The 20,702-nt window shown below is 35.5% G+C and overlaps 1 protein-coding gene across 1 annotated transcript; it reads left to right on the top strand.

Moving 5' to 3' along the window:
• Positions 1-3,043: 3,043 nt before the first annotated feature.
• On the top strand, positions 3,044-12,346 carry LOC149538916 (uncharacterized). The gene is made up of 3 exons (XM_089800303.1): positions 3,044-3,626; positions 9,288-10,158; positions 10,376-12,346. The coding sequence occupies exons 1-3, from the start codon at positions 3,543-3,545 to the stop codon at positions 12,013-12,015; spliced, it is 2,595 nt and encodes an 864-aa protein (XP_089656429.1). The 5' UTR covers positions 3,044-3,542; the 3' UTR covers positions 12,016-12,346.
• The last annotated feature ends 8,356 nt before the right edge of the window (positions 12,347-20,702 follow it).

Below are 20,702 nucleotides of genomic sequence, written 5' to 3'. Positions count from 1 at the left end.
TATGGATGGAAAAATCATGCAAGCCCCAAAAAATTCTATTAGGATATTTTGGTGTATGGCCCATGAAAGCCGTAATTTATAATCAATCATAGGTTGAAGATAACTGCTACTCATGGCTTGTGAAATTTTTTTTTCTACATATGTAGACTCTGATAAGTACTTCAAGATCCATCTATTAACAAACTGTATAACAATTAGAAAGTTGACTTGAGTATAATAGTTTTAAACATGAAAATAAAATGAAACCTCGTAGTGATATACAAATCCATTTTTCTAAAAACCAAGGAAGCCATTAGCTCATGAAAAACAATTCACATAAAGTGAAAAAATAAAATTACAATATTTCTATTACTTTATCAATTTGAAAATTTCCTACTAAATTAACTCTTGATTTCATAGAAAAACAAAGATAAGAGTGGAGCATACAATAACTTGCCAAAGTAATAAGAAAAAGAAAAACTAAACATATTTCAAATTAGAAAAATAGTAACTTGCCAAAGTAATAAGAAAAAGGCAAGCCAAAAATATTTCAAATTATAATAAATTAAGTTGAATCTTAAAGTATATTTCTTTTTAGAAACATTAAAATTTAATATCTAAAAGAAATATATTATCTTCTCCACATCAACTTATTTCAGAGGGAACAAAGCCCCAGACTGGTATCGTGGTAGATTTCTGAGGGATAAGTTACCAGAGCCTTGGGACGATGTGTGCCTAGTCATAATGAAGTACCTCACCCTGGAAGGTAGATATGGTGTGTGGTATTTCTACCATTTTCCTTTGCTTAATCACTTTCGTAATAGGGAGTTAGTCTACATTCCCTTTTTTCTAATGCACGCCCTAGAAGAGATGGTTATGGATGTTAGGGAAAAAAGAAAGAAAATGGCTAATTTTACTGTTCTTTACCAAGGGCTCATGTTTTGTTTATTCTAGTTCCACTTGACCCTATGCCCACCCAGAGTGATTTCCATTGATAGTTTCCTCCCCACTGTTAATCCCCTTAAACCCCTTCACCTAGAGTTTGCAGGTGGTAGTTATGCCCTTACTCCACAACCCTTACCCAACCAAACCTTAATCAAGAGTAGGAAGAACAAACCCTAGGTTCTTGAGCTAGTTGCCAATAAAAAAACCAAAACTAAAAAGAGGGTGGAGGTGGAGATTGGAGACTCGGATGAAGAGATCCATGAGGACCAAAGAAGGTTGGGTAGGCTGGCTATGACCACGGGTAGATTCAAACAAATGGCTAGACACTCACAGGAGGAAGATAGAAATTCTAGAGAGTGGTAAGATCTTAGGGGACGATGGGGAGGAATTGAAGGATGATACTGACAATAAAGATGAGGAGAAGTGGGATGAAACTATTGATGACACCTAGGATTTTGAAGTGGAGAACAATACCAAGGACTGGCCCCAAGACCCCATTCACATTTCTGCCACTTTCACCCTGTTATCTGTTGCTAACCAGGATGACCCCACATCTAATAAAGCTTCCCCCAACACTATTTCTTCCCCCATAAGGAATGATGGTATGAAAATCTTAAGGGACCCCACTAACATTCTGAATGTGCAGGAGAAGAAGAAGTCTTTGGTGAACTGCAACATAGCAATAAATTTAAGTAATGTGGAGAAGGTGGCTATTACTCGTAAAGACTTCCAAGAACTGAAGGATCAATGTAATGTGCTAGAAGAAGGCTTCACCTTATTCTCCAAGTTCACTTTGAAGGTGACTCTATTGGCAGTGGGCCAATGTCCCTCGCAAGATTCACGACATGGCTTAATCGCCTCATGTGGTTCTATAAGACTATTGGTTGTATCGGGCATTGATAGGTCAATCTTTTGGTGCAACGACAACCCTGTCCTTTCTAACAATTGGTATTAGAGCTTGGTCACAGGTTCAAATCTTGCAGGCCACAACGAGTGATGCTAGGAGGGGGATTATTGGCAGTGGCTATTGTCCGTCGTAGAATTTGTGACATGGCTTAACTGCCTCTTGTGGTTCTATACAACTATTGGTTGTATCAGGCATTGATAGGTCAATCTTTTAGTGCAACGACAACCCTATCCATTCTAATAGACCCATGTGACTGCGACCACCCTCCATCTTTCGGCTCAAGAGAAGGAAGAAGAGGGCCTTAGCAAGGAAGATTTGAAGCTTCTTTATAACTTCCTTGTAGAGGACTGGCCAAAGTTCTTTTGACCAAGAAAAGCAAGAAGAAGGTTGCCAGTTAGCAAGCCTTTGTTCCTATGCCTGGTTTTTTTTTGTGGGTTCTCTACTAGTTGTTTCTTTTTGTCCAGTTTGTGATGGTTTTTCTTTTTCTTTTGAACTTGGATATGGGCTGTGGGTGGTACGATCCACCAACCACCCACATGCCTTTTGTTAATTTGTTAAACTATGTTAGTATTAAGTGCATGAACCTTGGTACTTTTATTAATTGTCATGATGCTACTTTTATTTTTGATGTAAATCGTTAAGGGGTTTGTTTGGTTGTCTGTTGGTTTATTGCTGGTAGTATTGCCACTGCTGTAGAGGGCCAACCCCCTTGTTTTGACTATTTTTATAACAAAAACTTATTTCTAAAATTTCATCTCAATCTTTATCTAAATTTTATGTTTCATTCTACCAATAAATGAATTCAAGAATATTTCACACCACAAATTTATTATGAATAAATGATCTCATTCAAACATAAAATAATTTTTTACCCTTTAATTTACATCAAAATCTTAAATCTAAAACAAAGGATTTTCTTTATTCTTGTCAATTTATTTTTAAAATTTCATCCCAATCTTTACCTAAAATTTATATTTCATTCTACAAATATCTCACACCACTATTTTATGACTAAAAGATCTCATACAAACATAAAATATATATTATTACCCCTTCCCTATTTGAAAAATAATATTAATTTTCATATCTATAATAAAATATTTAAATTTCCAATAAGGATGAATATGCCCTTATACACTTTTATGTCGGCATCAAGGAATGAACAACATGCAAAATTTGTCTATGACATCTAAATATAGACAACAAAAAGACAGACCAGAATTAATTATCAATAGAAAACAAGTCCTCCAAACCCTTCACACGCAAATTCGTATATAAAAAAAGCGGGGTGCGGGGAAAGAGACGACGGAGAGAATAGGGTTGTAATCGAAGTGCGGGGAGCTCTGCAAAGACGTCCTTGAGATTTTTCAGCATCCCGATAAAACCCCAGGGCAACCCAGGGCATCGGCTCTTGTAAGCGTGCCGCATCTGGGCACAAGGAATTGTTTGTTTTGTTTGATCTTAGTCTCAGCAGCTCTCTTTCCTCTCAAAACGTTGCAAACGTCATCGAATTTCTTCAATCCAGCTATGCTTTTCTTCGGTGAGATGTTTTAGCCGAGGCCCATCGCCCATAAGATCAACTAGCTCCCGTACCATTTTGATCCATTGGGTGAGAAGATTCAACAAGTATTGGGTGAGAAGAATTTGAACAAGTGAATAGCAACACCCATTTCACGAAATCAAATAAAAGACCAGCTATACTTGAGATTCAATGTCTCGGTGCTTCCCGTTCCCGCCTCCCGGATATGATAATGAAAAGAAGTCAAGTAATGGGGAGATAGGGCATGTCCACAAGGTTTGTGCCCTACTTCACCTTCTATGGCTTCTCTTTCGATGTTCATCTTATCCTATCCCCATATCACTTGTGCGGAACTTCATGTTGCATTATCAATGGTTCTCTGTTCACAAGCAATATATTGATGCCCATATTAACGGGATTCGGGTGATCCATGTTGGGTGGCGTCAATGCCCTAGGGTTTGGAGCTGAACAGCTGACTATTTTAATACAGCGATTTTTAACCTTTTTTTTTTTCTGTCGTCGAAGCCCATTAGAAACTTTTTTTTAATATTTGGGTTGTTTAGGTAGACACGGATTGGTGTTTGTTCTGAACGTCTAGTCTTAGCGATTGGATTGCAAGGTTTATCAGGCAAAAAGCCAACACATCACTTGTGAATGAGGGTTTTTAGCTGGTTGGAAAGTGCATATTGTAATACAGGAGAGTGCAGTTATAGAATTTTGGCATGTTGGCGTATGATAGAATATTTTAGATGTTAGTTCTCTATCCGTAGCAGGTTTGTGATGAATCTTTTTGGTTATCTTTTGTAATTAAATCGCACTTCTACCATTGTCTGCCAGCGTAGCTAGTATAAAAGTAATTGAAGCGTTACCGTAGTTGTTCTTATCCAGGGCTTTTGATCTACGTGATTCACAGGGTTAGTTCAAACTTACATCTTCAATTGCATATGAACGATATCGACGTTTCTGAAATATACAATGCCATTGTATTTCTGGAGTTCACAAACTATATTGTTCAGACGTAAAGTGGCTGCATTCTAATGAAATTTTACCAGTAGTTTAGACCTTTAAGGGCTATGTTGTTTAGGCATGCTAATATAGTATCAAGCAATTGCCCGTATAGCTGTTTCTAATGTGTACTTGAGAAGTGCAAGCAAATTACCAGTGTTTTTGCTTTTTAATTTACAGATATGGAATATCTCTAATGTCAAACATGAGCGCTCAACACTTTCACTAGGCTATAAATTGCATATAGACATTTCTCAAAATACAGCTCTGGCTGAGAACTATGGATCAAACAAACTAATGTAGCCGATATCGGCATGCTAGGGTTTATATCATTATTGTTCGCTTCGATTGATGCCTGATTGTTTGCTCAAATCACCCGAAAGATAAGGGAGCTGGGTAGAAGATTGCTCCCATATTCCTTTGCTTGTCAGCTCATTTTTGTGCACTTCGAATGATATGAAATGAAAGGGTTCTTAATGATGTTTACGAGACCTGATTTAAGGAATCAAAAATCAAAATGCCAGTTAAGGAATCAAAATGCCAGTTAAGCAGTCTGCTGTAATTCTTTCAGATTGTTTTGTTGTGGATCTGCATTAGGAAGTCAGCTGTTTTGTGTAATCTTGTCTCTTCGAAAAGTTCCTTCATGCTGCCTACCTGCAAGCTATCCTTGCACTTGCTATGAATATCTTTCCTATGGAGCACAATGTTTGACAATGTGCCACTCTGTTTTCACTACTCTCTTGTTACAAAAGTATAGAATCTTTCCACCACCCTTCTTTAGAACCTTCCATCTCTACAAGTTTCACACTTGTTACAAAAGTGCAGATTCTTTCCACCCACCCTTATTAAGAACCTTTGATCTCTACAGGTTTCACATCGTAAATGATGAAAGTTACATTTGTTTTTCAAGATTGTTTGGTACTAAGATGTGTTTTGGGCCCAGCTTGAATCTAGCCACATTCTCTCTCTAATAGTTGGCTTAGATAGCTGTCCCATGGAGTGAGGTTATTGAAACATTTTGGTGTTTCTGAGAAGTTTTAGGAATAGCTTACCATGGAGGTCTATGTAAAACATTTGGATGGATGGTTTCTTTCTTGAAATTTTTAAGAGTATAAGCAATGGTCCTGTTGGCAAAATTAAAAATTTTAAGCTAAGGAAACTGGTCACATGGATTTTTCTTACCAACAACAGTAAGTTGAAATTTTTTTATGCTAGAAATTGTTTGTAGATGTATTACATGTAACATAAAATCTTATAAGCTGGTAGGAAACTTCCAGCCTCACCTAAAAAGGAAGTCTTATTTTTTGAAGATGAGATTCCAGTTTATCACGGAGCAGAATTCCCATCTCATAAGATTTCCACTCCATAAAAATGGTCTCGAAGCCCTCTCCATTGTCCTCCCTCTCCATTGTCCACTTCTTAACTTTCTGTTGCTTTGTGTCTAACAATTTTCTAGTTTGTGCCATTTTTGCCTTTTGTAATCCATACGGACCTTGGACATTATAAAATTATTCGGTAGTGTTGTTATATGTACTGTTAATTAACATGTATTTTTGTTCATGTCTGTCTTAATAGATGAACGATATTCTGTCCTTTGAAACTATGTTGTTTTATCTGAATATTTTAAGGTGTCAGAAATTCATTTAGAGAAGAGTTAAGCTCAGGGGAGATGATCTACGGAGTTCTTTTACCAGTTGCAGAGAAGGAAGATGATCAATTATGTTTGGTTATAGATTTTATGTATATTTGGATTTGAAGAATGTTTTGGTTCCTCAGTAAAAGTCTGATAGCTAGATTTTTTATGTTGGAAGAGGATCAGAAAAGAAGAGTGGATTGGCTAAAGCTATTAAAGATTTAACCCAGCCGCCAGGACATTCATACCATAGTGTCATAATGGTAACTCTCAAAGAGTGTAAGAGCTATGGAATTCAATATTTTCTAGGAATTTGAAACAGGGATTTGAATTCATTCGTCCTGATGTCCTCCTGCACCGCCGCATCCCCATGCCGGTGTAACACAGATTTCATGTGAATGCAACAATTGATGAATATATTTTGTATTATTATCAATGGCCATTAAAATTATATATCCATACATGGTACGAGAATTTTCAATTTTGAAGTACCATTTTATCATTTGCCGTTCACTTTTCAGTACACCATTTTGTTCCACACATTTTTGGTTGTGCTAGAGGTATCCCCGCACCTAGTCTAGCGCCCAACTGGTCTGTCTTATTGTCAAATTAGGGTCAGAAAAGGATGAGCTAGGGCAAGAGTAATCCTCTGGTAATGGACTAAGCCGCACTTAAGCTAAAAGTGCATTGGGTAAATTCAGGCTTTGGAGTCGAAGTTGAGATCACTGACCCAAGGCCCAAACCAACTCCACTGCACATTTTATTAACTCAACAATCTTGTCCTTGTGTTAAAAGGGGGTTCCATCTAGCACAATTTGGTTGCTGTAAAGATTAACGTCATCCAAGTCAACTGGCTCATGAATAGTTGTGTCTTCAACCCTTTTTGTGTGAAGGTAAAGGTTGGGTTGCATGAAGATGAGGTCATGCAGGGATTTTATATAAGTTGTTGCCTTTTCTGCCTTAGTGGTCTTAAATGAGCTTTACTTGTATTGACATCCAAAAGTGCTATAAGGTCGAGATAATAGTTTGAAGGCTAACTATTGAAGAATTTGGATTTTGTTTTGCCCCAGTCTTTCTCCAGGCAATTGCAGCAAGCAATATTTGTACACACCAAAGATTGATAATTTGAAGTTAAAACAAGGCGAAGAGTGAGTTTATTTGTTTGTTGCCAGTGGTAGCAAAAAACAAGGGCATTTGTAGATTAACTATAGATTTGTAACTCGTCAATAGTTAGGCTTTTAATCAATTTTTACATCGATTTCTTTGAAGTCATTTGAAAAGAAATATTATCCGTTGAATTTGTAACCCCATTGTATTATATGAATAAGTTGGTGGTGTTGATTGTTCCGCCTTTTATCAGTGATGTCCCAAACAATTTGGTGTTGATTGTTCCGCCTTTTATCAGTGATGTCCCAAACAATTTTAAAATTTTCTGTGTCTCCTTGTAATAGTTTCCGATTGTGTCTTTGATTCTGTCCATGGCCCTATAAATAATAATCTATTGCATTTTGCTTTCCATTCATAAGTATAAAATCCTGTTTAATTGCTGCGATACCTACAAACAAATTAAACTTGCAATTAAATAAAACTTGTTTAATTAGAATTTTGTGTTGTGAAATTGAAGAATACAATTTACAACATAAAATAGCATTTCAAGTCACCTTGATGATTGTTAGACCTCTCTCCGCAAAAAGACTATTATTAAAACTTGTTACTCTGTCCATCAGCTTTATTTGAATATGAAAAAACCATCTAAGCTTGGCTCACATGTATCTGTCTCAAATATATTTGCTTGCAAGTTGCAACAAATGCTTTCAAAGTGATGAAATTAGTTTCAAACTATGATATTGACAGTAGCAACCACTATCACAAGTTATTTTTCCATGGTGTAGTATCTCATCAAATTAAGTAGCCAAAGGTGATTGTAGATGTATTTGGTGATGTTACTAGTGGCTTCCACGATGGTTTTCACCAAAACAAATCTTCCCAGTTATGGTGAACGATCTTCTGATTATTACAACTTGAAGATAATTTGTTTCATCTCCCCAGTCATTTTATTTCTTGCTGTAACAAGCTAGACCAAATGTAAGATGAGGGCTTTAGGTCTTGCCTTTGGAGAGCCAAGCCAAATGAGGGTAGAAGCTTGTAAGGAAATAGTCATCAGTCCTCAGGTCAAGATATATGTAGAGTGATTATTGCACTATTGACTTATGGTTGAGAGTAGAGTTAAGAGGAAGACTGTCTCTGTTATTGGAATAAGCATAGAAGAGTGGTGGTGGATGTAAATTTCCAAAACATTTGATGTAATCCATTTTTTCAAAATTATTGAAGATTATGAGAGTGGGCATTATTAAGATGTTGTGTCTTGTGTCCATCTACTCTGATTGACTGAGTGCTTAATGTTTGTTCATTTGACACAACAGTTTTTTTTGACAACATCTTTCTATCAACTATGCTGTGAAAACCTTTGTTGCTGGTCTGAGGTTCCAGTTTGACAGTTTTCCAAAGTTTGGTCATACAATAATTTTGTGCATGCACACACACGTGTATGGTCACACATTCAAAAGGGGGAAAAATGCTGCCTTTTCATCTGGTGAAGCTTAAAAAGATCTCTTCATTTTGAGTTTTGAATTTGAGCAGCTTCTTATGGGCAGCAGCCACAAGTGCGGGGGAATGGGGCACCATCCCTTCCAGGGACTGCATGCAGCACTTATATTAATGCATTTAAGGCCATACAGACCATTTAATTTATTTTTTTACCTCTTTCGAGCAAGCCCAAATTGAGGTTTTGAGGCCAGATTTTCATGATATATGTCATTTTTTGTAATTTTTACTGCTGTTCTTTATAAAATGCACTTTCAAGGATGTTTAGGTTTGGTTTTTCTATTTTTCTCTTTTTAATGTCTTTTATAGAAAATATGTCTTGAGGGTTGTCCATGGAACCGCTCCTGTTCTGTCCTAGCTCATGCTGGTTTTCTACTATTTAGGCAGTGATTGTTTCTTGCTTATTTGAACACATCTTCGTAATTCTTGAACATCATTTCCTATTTAATAGTTATGTATCGATGTTCAAGATACGATAAAGAACTGCTTGTAAAGTTTTTTAATCCATATTATATCTGGTTAGATTGTTATGTTAGTGTGGCATCCTTTATGCATTTTCCTGCATGCTATTTTATAGTTCTATCTCTAGTCTAGGTGCCTCTGATTGGATCTATGAATTTATTTTGTAAGAATATAATATATTATATTTTTTTTTCCTGAATCTGAATTGTTGACAATGTATGTGTATTCTGTAGAAGATTAAGCATAAACACAGGAAGGAGAAGAAAGAGCAAAAAAGAAAGAGAGAGAATGAAATCCAAGCTAACGACTTGATAGAAAAGGACAAGAAGCACAAGCATCACAAGCATCACAAGCATCACAAGCACAAAAAGGATAAGAGAAAAGGTAGGCATGCAGAACATGATGAGGATATTAAGAAAACTGGTGTTGCACATGACAGCCCCACGAGGGAAGAGACGGTCTTCTTCAATTTTGTACATAGAGAGAGACCAGGAATGGGGAGTTGTAACAAAGTTGATATATCAGAGAGTGAAAGATCTGGACAAATAAAAGACGAGTTAAGAGATAATGGAATGGTAGGGAACCCAAAAATGGACAAAGTTTGGGACAACAGTAATTGCAATGTGAGGAAGAGGAAGGAGATGGACACAAACTTTTTTGTTGGTCCTGGGGATGCAGAGGAGAGCTTCAATAAAAGTGAGACCATTGGGATAAAATTTGTTGAGAGGGAGAGACTAGAAAATGGAAAGTGTGTCAAGATTGATCTGTCAGCGAGGGAAGAATCAAGACAAAACAGTTGTCAAACAAGTGATAATGGCATGGAAAAGGACCAGAAAATTGGCAAGGATGGGCATAGAAGTAATCGCAAAGTGAGGAAGGGTAAGAAGATTGACACCGATTCTTCTTCACATGGTGGAAATGCACAGGAGATTCCTAAGAAAAGAGAGGCACTCTCTATTAAATTTGTTGATAAAGAGAGACCGTGTAATGGTAAGTGTGACAAGATTAATCTATTAAATGACCGGAAATCTCTCACTGACAGGGATGATAACTATGGCATCGTGAGGAAGGGGAATGAGATCAACACAAACTCTTCTTTACATGGTGAGTTATTTATTTTTGTTTTCCTTTTTTAGTAACCATGCTCTGCATGGGAACCCCATTTCTTTACTTGACTCTGTCATCTATTCTGTGAGATGTCTCATCCGTTAACCAATCTTCTAATTTGGCAAAAAGGAGATTCACTCAAAGAAATTATTCTATCACCATATTTAATTCATTAATGATGGTGCTTTTTTGTACTTTGACAATATGAAATAAGGAAATCGGCCTTGGGAACATTTGCCTGTGCTTATGGACAAGGACAAGCAGTCTCCTACGCACATACAAACTACATTTGCTAAAGAGGTTTACTCTGATATTGGGAAAACAGCACAAGAGGCAACAAATCTTCTTGTTGAATGCATATCAGTAAGTCATGTTCAGAATGCAGGCAATCATGCTCTTGGGAAAAGTGTTGATGATACAAGTTTCCATCCATCATTATCTGGGAGAGATAAGTGCTCTCTTAGAAACTTTCAATCTACATTTACCAAGGAGGCTTACTTCAGTAGTGGTAGAGTAGCGCAAGAGGTTAAAAATGGTCTTGTTAAAAGCATATGTAAGACTAAACTTGAAGAGGCAAGCAATGCTTCTTTTGACCATTGTATTGCTAGTACTAGATGTCCTCCACTAGTTTCTGGCAAGGAAAAGCAGTTCAAGAAGTGCCATCAAGCTGGAAGTGCCGAGGTTCACCCTGATGGTCGGAATAAAGCACAAGATGCACAAGGTTGTGCTGCTGGATGCATTCCTCGGAGTAAAGTCCAGGAGGTAAGCAGTGCTCATCTTGAAAAGTGTGTTGCTAGTGTAAGTCAACATCCATCTACTGTCAAGCAAAAGGGTTTTAATAATCGCTCTCAAAGAGCACCTATTGAGGACTTTCACTCTGATAGTTTGAGAAAAGTTCAAGAGTCAAAAGAATGTGCTGTTGAATGCTTAGCCGAGAGTAGGATACAGTTGGCCAGCAATGCTGGTCTTGAGAAGCGTGTTGCTAGTAAAAATTGCCATCCGTCATTTTCTATCAAGGAAAAACGATCCATTAAGCACCCTCAAACTGCATTATCTGAGAAGGCTCTATTTGATGGTAAGAGAATAGGGGAAGAGGCAAATGGAGTTGCTGTTGATTGCAAACCTGGGAGTAGATCCCAGGAGGCAAGCACTACTACTTTACAAAAGGGTGTCACAAAGATAAGTTGCTCTTCATCATTTTCTCGCAATGTAAATGGTGTCACCAGTACAAGTTGCTCTCCATCATTTTCTGGCAATGTAAAGGGTGTCACCAGGACAAGTTGCTCTCCATTTTCTGGCAAGGATTGCGAAAGGAATGATGTGGCAGACTGCAAGACAGCTTCACATTTTATTGGGCATTTACATGGTACTACTGAAGCTGTTGATGTTTCTTCACGGAGCAGGGCAGATTGCAAGACAACTTCACATTTTATTGGGCATTCACAGGCTACTACTGAAGCTGTTGATGCTGTTCCTTCAGGGATAACGGCAAATTGCAAGACACCTTCACATTTAATTGGGCCTTCATATGATGCTATGGAAGCTGTTGATGTTGCTCCAGGGAGCAGGGCAGATTGCAAGACTTCACCTTTTGTTGGGCCATTACATGGTACTACTAAAGTTGTTCCTTTAGGAAGCTGGGCAGATGAAAACATCCTGGATTTAAAATATTTTCCCCGTTTACCACCAAAGCAAGTTTTCTCTGATTTGGATGATCAAGCTTGGCTATTTCCGAGTAATCGCCGAAAACTCAATGCTTCAGAGAAGGTTGATCATGCATTAAATGTATGGGATCGGTTACTGGTCTTGCAACCCAACAACACATATGCGTTGCCTTACGTTACTCCCTTCTGAGACTACTACCATCCATCTAGTAACTTCAATTTTGTGGTTGGGTTTTCCTTCAATTCAATAGATGCTTGAATAATTTCTGCTGAGCTTTCTTCTGACCTTATCACTTCATTAGAATATTTAACCCTCATCTGCTAGGTATCCATATAATCTTGTAAAAATCCAAATTTTTACTCTTGCATATCATATAATCTTGTAAATTTGCTGGAGCATGGTTTTCTGGGACTGGGGGTGGGGCATATTAATCTTTAACCTCACGCTTGATTGCCCCTTCAAATTTTATTGTACAGGAACATTAACAATTCGTTGAATACTGATAATTTTTCTTCTCGTATACACATTGACTCGCAAAGTTCCTACTTCATGGTGGGTCCAGATTAGAACGTACAACAATTTTTTCAGTTGTAGAGCACATGTTACTGCAATATTGCAGAGTTTCATGTTAGTGCATTTTAATTTCCAATATCAGTTGATTTTAGCATGCCGATTGCTCGTGTCTTTTGTCAAAGCCATTTTTTACACCAGTAATTAACTGATATGAGGACTGCCTCCACTCTCAGAGTCTATGCATATCCGTTCGTTAGCATTTTCTTGTTTGTTATGATTTGGTTATGTATTTCCTTATCAACTTGTAGTAAAAATGTTAGCATTTTCTTGTTTGTTATGACTGCTCGTGTCTTTTGTCAAAGCCATTTTTTACACCAGTAATTAACTGATATGGGAACTGCCTCCACTCTCAGTATCTATGTATACGTTCGTTAGCATTTTCTTGTTTGTTATGATTTGGTTATGTATTTCCTTATTAACTTGTCGTAAAAAATGAGAATATATATTGTGTGTAAACGAGAAACAGCTGGAATATCTGATATCTAAGGAGAAACTAGCATGGACTAAAACCTGGGCAGATAAACGCATATCAAACTGGTCTGAGAACCAAAAAGCACTCCCACGAATAAAAATAAGCTGATTCAATTTATAATGCATCAATCATCAAAGCCCATAAAATGTCCCAGTTTAAAACTGAGTCTGTTCAAGGCAATAATCATCGAAGCCCATAAAATGTCCAGTTTGAAACAGGCATTTGGAAACCGCAGTACTTCTTGCTGGGCCGTATTAACAATACTGTGAACCACTTTTCAAACCATTGTCTAAGTTTTGCCCGTTGTCAATATAGTTGAGTTCGTAAATGACTTCACGTTGGAGTTTATTTGAGAGTGACCATGGCATCGAGTATGAGATCTTACATCCAGCATGTTCTTAGAATACGCCTGTAATAAAAGCAGATTCTAACCATGAAATAGGTGTACCAGTTTTTGTTTTCACACGTCATGCTATTTACACAAGCAAGATTGTGACAAACAGCCGGAGATGTTAAACTGTAATTTATAACGCGTTTCGTGAAATATTTTGTCATCTGCAAACCACAATAGGAAGTAATTAATTTGCCCTATAACTATTAAATTTTACATTTAATTCCATAGTAGATACAAAGTATTTTTTTACCTCCCAGTTTTCTCTGAATCAGTTTATTGTATCAATTCGCTCTATAACTTTTTTCATTTAGTTCCATAATAGATAATAGATCAAGCTATTTTTACTTTCTATTGTCCTCTCAAATCAACTTATCCGTTTTAATTAATATACGTACAATAGATTAGGAACTAATTTTGCTTCCCATCTTTCTTTCTATCAGTTTATTGAATTAGGCAATTTATATATTGTTTATTAGGTGCAACTTATATATTGTTTCTATCAGTTTATTGATTGTATTGGGCAATCGATAGATTATTTTATGGTTAATATACATGTACATATATTTATCTACTAGCTTATATATACCTATATACATATTACGTTGACCTATTTATAAATAGGTGCCTCAAGAATAATTACTCATAGGTGCCTAAAAAATGATTACTCACGGTGTAATATGTATATAGGTATATATAAGCTAGTGGCAGCCACAACACTACAAGGAAAAACATTTTTTTTCTATTTTAACAAGGTTAGAATCAAATTATTTATTAATTGTTAATTATAGTTGTATAAAATTAATTTTCAACGTTTTATTTTTTAATTCCATATATGGTGTTCAATTTACATAACATTGATCTTGTTTAATTTTAAAGATGTTACATTAAATGTTAAAGTTAGGAGCGGAGTTAGGGTTAGAGTTAGAGCTAAGGTTAATGTTAGGGTTATGATTAGGGTAAGGGTTAGGGTTATTTAGGATTAGGGTTAGAGTTAGGGTTAGGACCTATAATATAGATTGACTTACGATTAGATTTAATGTTAGGATAAGGGTTAAGGATATGGTTAGTGTTAGGACCTAGGTTAGGGTTAGGGTTAGGGATAGGATTAACATTAGGGTTAGGACTTATGGTTAGATGTAAGGCTTAGGAAACATAATTGAACAAATTGTCAAACATGTAGTTGTTTAAGATTATAATTAGGGTTATAGATAGCAGTATGGTTAGTGTTCAGGATTTTGATTATATGTATTGTTATAGTTAAGCTTTCTATAAGACTTGCAAAGGTATTGTGTAATGTAATGATATGAATACAATTGTGGTTACAATAGTAGTTAAGGTTAGAAATGTTAGGGTTAGAGAGTTAGAGCTAACATTAGCACTAGGGTCAAGGTTAGAGTTAGTGTTGGGGTTAGGGTTAGGGTTAAGGTTAGGACCTGTAATATTGACTAACTTATGGTTAGATTTAAGGCTTAGGAAACATGATTAGGGAAAGGGTTACACTTAGAAGTTGGATTAAGGCTATAGTTACAATTATGATAAGGAGTAGGGTTAGGCTTATAATTATAGTAAGAGTCAAACATGTAGTCTTTTATGATTATAATCAGGGTTGTAGATAGAAGTAGGGTTAGGGTTAGGATTTTAGATTATATGCTTTTTTATAGTTAAGCTTTCTATTAGACTTTAGGCAAAAGTAATGGATTGTAATGGGTAATGTAATGGATATGAGTACAATTATGGTTAAAGTTAGAGTTGAGGTTAAAACATGGCTACATATATGGCTAGAGTTAGGGTTAGGTTTAGGGGTAATTAGGGCTAGATTAGGGTTAGGGTTAGGGATCGTATTGGTGTTAGGGTAAGGACCTTTATCTTTGATAGGGTTAGCAGTAGGGTTATAGTTATAGTGAGCATCAAGAATATGGCTATGAGTACCCATGTAGGATTAGGTTTAGTAATAGGGTACCAATATAGGCTTAGGAATAGGTTTAGTGATAAGATACCCTATTATTAACATATAGCGAATTATTATTATGTTAGCAGGTGATTTAGGGTTAGGATTTTAGATAAGGTTTTTTTTTTATTAGGTGCCTTATATAATCATAAGCATATTTTCATGATTATGGGTAAGGTTAGAGAAATAAGTAGTGTTAGGTCTAGACTTAATATTAGTGTTAGGTTTAGACTTATTATTAGGGTTATGATTAGGTTTAGAGTTATAGCTAGCAATACATCTTGTTCCCGTTACACATGCCTCTTAGTATAATAAAGCAATATAACGATTATGATGTTCCTTAAGTAATATCATGATTTTCTTAGTTACATTTATAATTGAACCATTGGTTAATGATAATTATGCTTAGCATGAATAATGTAGCATGTTGGATTACTTAATATTGAGATAAAGGTCACACTTAAAATGAGTAAAAAATGAATATTATGCTTTAGATTAGGTTTATAGTTAGAAATAACACATCAATTTTATGCATAATCTAATGCCCAACATATAAGTCATATATGCCATGTGAAGGCTTTAATATTACAAACACAAAGGTAAAGGTAACATGTTGCAAATGTTTGCAAGTATACTTGGAAAAAGATATCAATTGAATAGTGAAATTGGATGTTATTATTCTCATAAATAGATGAAAGGGGAACTATACCTCCCATTCTAAATATTCAAATGAAGTAATAAGTGAAGATTGAAAGATATGAATTCACTATATGGAGCACATTTCTCCATAATGATGTAAGTACATCACATATTCTTTAGAGATTAAAATTGTATTGTAACCTTTGTAGAATGATCATCATAGACTTCTTTCATCATGGATGGATACACGTCTACTTTTATAGATATAATACATATAAATTTGGAAACATCTTCCATATGAATTATCTCTAGTTCTTGTACACCATCAATTGACAAAGTCACATTCTCAAGAGCTTTGATTATATTTGTACAAGACTCTTTAATTATTCACGCACACTTGTCAAATTTTGTCTCAAAAAAATGTTTTGAGCCTACATAAGCAGTAGGGCTCGTGTCAATGGTGCTTGGTTATGTATCAGAGGTTGCCATAACTGAAATAATTTATGGAAAACAATTTAAAAAATATCAGCACTAATAAAAATCATGAGCACAAATCATATTTGGATTTGTGTTTTGATTTGTGCTGTGATTGTTGAAAACTCAAAAGTCTCATCCCTTCTAGTTTCTCAAAATCAGTAATTGGTATCCACAACTTTGAAGGAATGGTAAAAGCTTCTATACTTGAAAGTTGCAACTCTAGTTGGTGTAAGCAATAGAAGCGAAGAAGGATTTGTGATCGCTCCCATTTGAAAAGTCTGGCTAATAAGTTGTATAGCAACAACCCAGACAAAGAAAAGTCCACAACTTATTAGAATCACATGGAGAAATACTAAAATACCTAGGAAAACTTTGACAATAGTTGTTGCCTTCCTTGCCCTTATTTATTATGACTATTATTACATTTAGGGTTAGGGTCTATATTAGGACTTATATTTAGGATTTAGTTTAGAATTAGAGTTTAGGGATTAGCTTCATAATTAGGATTATAGTTAAGATTTATAATTAGGGATTATAATTAGGAACAAGGGTTACATTTACTTTTAAGACTAAGTTTTGGGTTGGGCTTTAATCATGGTTAGGGGTAGAGATATAGTTAGGATATGGATTAGGTTTCAAGTTAGGGTTTATATCATGAATATTTAAAGGTAAATGTGAATATATCCTTTATATCTAAAATTTGTCATAAACCTAGTCTAGTTTTATGTATAATTCAGTTTTAGGGTTTAGGCTTTATGTTATGATTTAGGTTTTGAATTAGTTATTTTTTGGGTTAAGGGTGATTCTTAATTTAGAGAAATAACTAGGGTTAGGGTTATGATTAATTCATATTGACCTTATTTTTTAACCTATGGGTTAGGGTTAGGGTTAGGATTAATTTATAAAATGACCATTTTAAAAATATATAATTTAGGAATTAGCTAGGTTAAAAGTTAAGGTTATAGTTTAGTTTGGTTTTTTATAATGGTTAGGGTTAGACATAGGAATTATTTTATCAAGTGACACTACTTTTCCAATGTCAATTAAGGTTAAGTTCATCTTGACTTTTAATGTATAATACAAAATAGAGACTTAAAGTTGGGGTTGTGGTAATTGATCATATAGTGGGTGTTAATGTTGACATTGTAAAACCCTAAAATGGTCAATTTTAGAGGTTGCCCTAAAATGTTGTTATACGTGGCTCATATGCATAATGCATTGTAATGTTGGTGTAGGTTTTTGCTGGATAATAGAAAGATTGAAGGCTGTGTAGGTGGATGTAGCCTAGGTTTTGGGGTGAACCACATTAAATCTGTGTGTTATCTGTGTTCATTCTGTTTCTTCTTTTATTTTTGCATATAATTGTTTATTCTTATATTGTTTTGAATTTGTCAAACCCTAACAATTGGTATTAGAGAAAGGTTTGTTGTTGTAGATTGACAAGACTTTCAAATTTGAGTGGGAGCAAAGATTGAAAAATTCAAAGGTCAGAATTTCCAGTTATGGAAAATGTAGATGGAAGATTATATGTATCAAAAGGATATGTGGAAGCCATTAGAAAACATGGAACTATCACATATGAAGATTGGGAGATCTTGGATAGGAAGGCACTGAGACCTATTCGATTGTGCCTTGCACCGTCTATAACTTTTAATATATCAAAGGCAAAAACAATAGTAGAGCTGATGGAGACATTGTCTATGTTATACGAGAAACCCTCAGCTTTGAATAAGGTATTTCTTATGAAGCGTTTGTTTAATATGAAAATGGGTGAGGGAGGATCTATAGAAAATCATTTAAGTGAAATTAACACAGTCACTAGTCAGTTTTCATCTGTACAAATTTCATTGGATGAAGAGGTTAAGGCTCTCTTAACCTTATGTTCTTTGCCAGAAAGTTGGAATAGCTTGGTTATGGCTGTAAGCAACTCTGTCTCTGGTTCAAATATTTTGAAATTTGATGAAGTTGTTGGTGTTATCCTAAGTAAGGAAATGCGATAGAAAAGCACAAGTGAAACTTCGACCTCATCAAGTTCCACTTTAAATGTGAAAAACAAAGCAAGAATAAGGGAAAAAGGAAAAGGGCCTTCATATGACAAGTCACGAGGGAAATCAAAGAAATGATGTTCTCAATCTAAAGGAAAGAAAGATTGCTGGTACTATGGAAATCTTGGTTACTTGAAGAAAGATTGTTGGTCTTGAAAAAACAAACAAGGAGATGAAAATGAAGATGATAGTAAGGAAGCTAATGTTGCAAGTAATACTTTACAAGATGCTTTAATCTTATGTTTGGATAACATTAATGATTCCTGGGTAATAGATTCTTGGGCTTCATTCCATGCTACACCCCATAGAAAATATTTTCAAGATTATGTTCAAGGTGATTTTGGACAGGTATATTTGGGTGATAATGAGCCTTGTCCTATTGCTGGGAAAGGAAAAATAAAGATCAAGTTGCAAAACAAAAATGATTGGATACTGCAGGAGGTAAGGCATGTCCCTAATTTAAGAAGAAATTTAATTTATGTAGGACAACTCGGTAGTGAGGGCTGCATAGCCACATTTTCAGACAATATCTGGGAGGTCACCAAAGGAATCATTAGTAGTAGCTAAAGGTGCAAAGGTAGGCACATTATATCTGTGTATTGGTAACATTTATTCTACCTTGGCTGCTACTAATAATGTTAATGCAGGGAAAGCTACTATACATGTTGCAAGAACATATTCAAAAATATGGCACCATAGGCTTGGGCACATGAGTGAGAAAGGGATGAAAATCCTTCACTCTAAAAATCTATGTCTAGGACCGAAAAATATCAATTCTATGGGCAACTGGTGCTATTGATGCTTCATTGACCTTACAACACTTGCCTATAGAATAGTAGGGGCGCAAAATAGTTGAATCTATAGGGGGTGAAGGATGGCTCCTACCTACCAATGGGTGAAAACAAATAGCTACTAACCCATCTCGTAAAGCCAATCCAGAAATCCTAGTGAGAAAGGGTTCTGCTGTTTGATCATGGGTGTTCATGGGCAAGGATGTAGGGAATCATAGTAGGGGGTGAGCTATATATTTAGAGTTCTATGAAAATTATGTTTATGGAAAACTAAAAAGGGTCAGATTTCTTAGAGTTGGGAAAGAAAAGAAGAGTGAGAGCTTATAACTAGTGCATTCAGATGTATGGGGACCAAATCAAGTATCATCTCTTGGTGGCTCTCATTATTATGTTATTTTTATAGATGATTCAACTAGGAAAATATGGGTATATTTCCTCAAACAAAAATCTAATGTTTTTGAAACATTTAAGAAATGTAAAGCTTTGGTTGAGAATGAGATAGGAAAGAAGTTGAAGTGTCTTAGATCTAATAATAGAGGTGAGTATTGTAGTGCAATATTTGAAGATTACTGCTCTATTAATGGAATTTGAAAGCAAAAAATAGTTCCAAGAACCCCACAAGAAAATGGGGTGTTAGAAAGAATGAACAAGACAATCATGGAATGTGCAAGGAGCATGAGATTGCATGCTGGTCTACCCCTTCATTTCTAGGTAGATGCTATAAACACTACTATCTATTTGATAAATAGAGGACCTTCAACTCCTTTTGATGGTGGTATTCTAGAGGAAGCATGGATTGACAACAAGGTAAATTATTCATTTCTAAAAACTTTTGGTTGTGAAGCTTTTTCCCATGTTGATAAAGAAAATAGAACCAAGCTTGATGCTAAATCTCTAAAACGTACCTTCATTGGATATGGAGTAGATGACCATTGTTATCAATTATGGGATTTTGGAAATCTTAAAATAATTAGAAGTAGAGATGTTATATTCAATGAGAAGGTCATGTTTAAAGAATAGTTGTAGGAAAAGAAGCATGAATAGGTCAAACAAGAATATACGGTGTTGGATGAGGCTCCTAAAAATGAAAAGCCATTGGTACCTAATGCTCAACAATAATAGGTTATCCCATAAACTCTTGTAAGTGTTAGATGTTCTACAGGGTCAGGTAGACCTTCTGAAAGGTTTTCTCCTTTTTTGTATTCCATTTTATTGACAATGGAAGCTAAGCATGAAAGAAGAGATGGACTCCTTGTTGAAAAATAAAACTTGGGACATAGTCCCTTTACCTGAAGGAAAAAGAGCCTTACCTAATAAATGGGTTTATAGGATGAAGGAGGAAGATGGAGGAAAGAAAAGGTATAAGGTCGGACTTGTGGTAAAGGGTTTTGCACAGATAAAGGATATAGATTTTGATGAAATATTCTCCCTTGTTGTAAAAATGACTTCAGTTAGAACTGTACTAAGTCTTGTGGCTACAGATGGTTTGCATCTTGAACGACTAGATGTCAAGATAACTTTTCTCCATGGAGAGTTG

The sequence above is a fragment of the Cupressus sempervirens genome, chromosome 9 (genome assembly GCF_028749045.1).
Source record: "Cupressus sempervirens isolate cs-2001-9-10 chromosome 9, ASM2874904v1, whole genome shotgun sequence".
Taxonomy (NCBI): Eukaryota; Viridiplantae; Streptophyta; class Pinopsida; order Cupressales; family Cupressaceae; genus Cupressus; species Cupressus sempervirens.
The sequence above is the reverse complement of the archived record's forward strand: the minus strand, read 5'-3'. Positions and strand labels throughout refer to the sequence as shown.

Excerpts from the sequence above, each read along its gene's own strand:
- LOC149538916 (XM_089800303.1), top strand. The coding sequence starts at position 3,543 with ATGTCTCGGTGCTTCCCGTTCCCGCCTCCCGGATATGATAATGAAAAG. Across the intron at positions 3,627-9,287 it reads AGATAGGGCATGTCCACAAG|AAGATTAAGCATAAACACAG; the intron begins GTTTGTGCCCTA and ends TGTATTCTGTAG. Across the intron at positions 10,159-10,375 it reads CACAAACTCTTCTTTACATG|GAAATCGGCCTTGGGAACAT; the intron begins GTGAGTTATTTA and ends ATATGAAATAAG.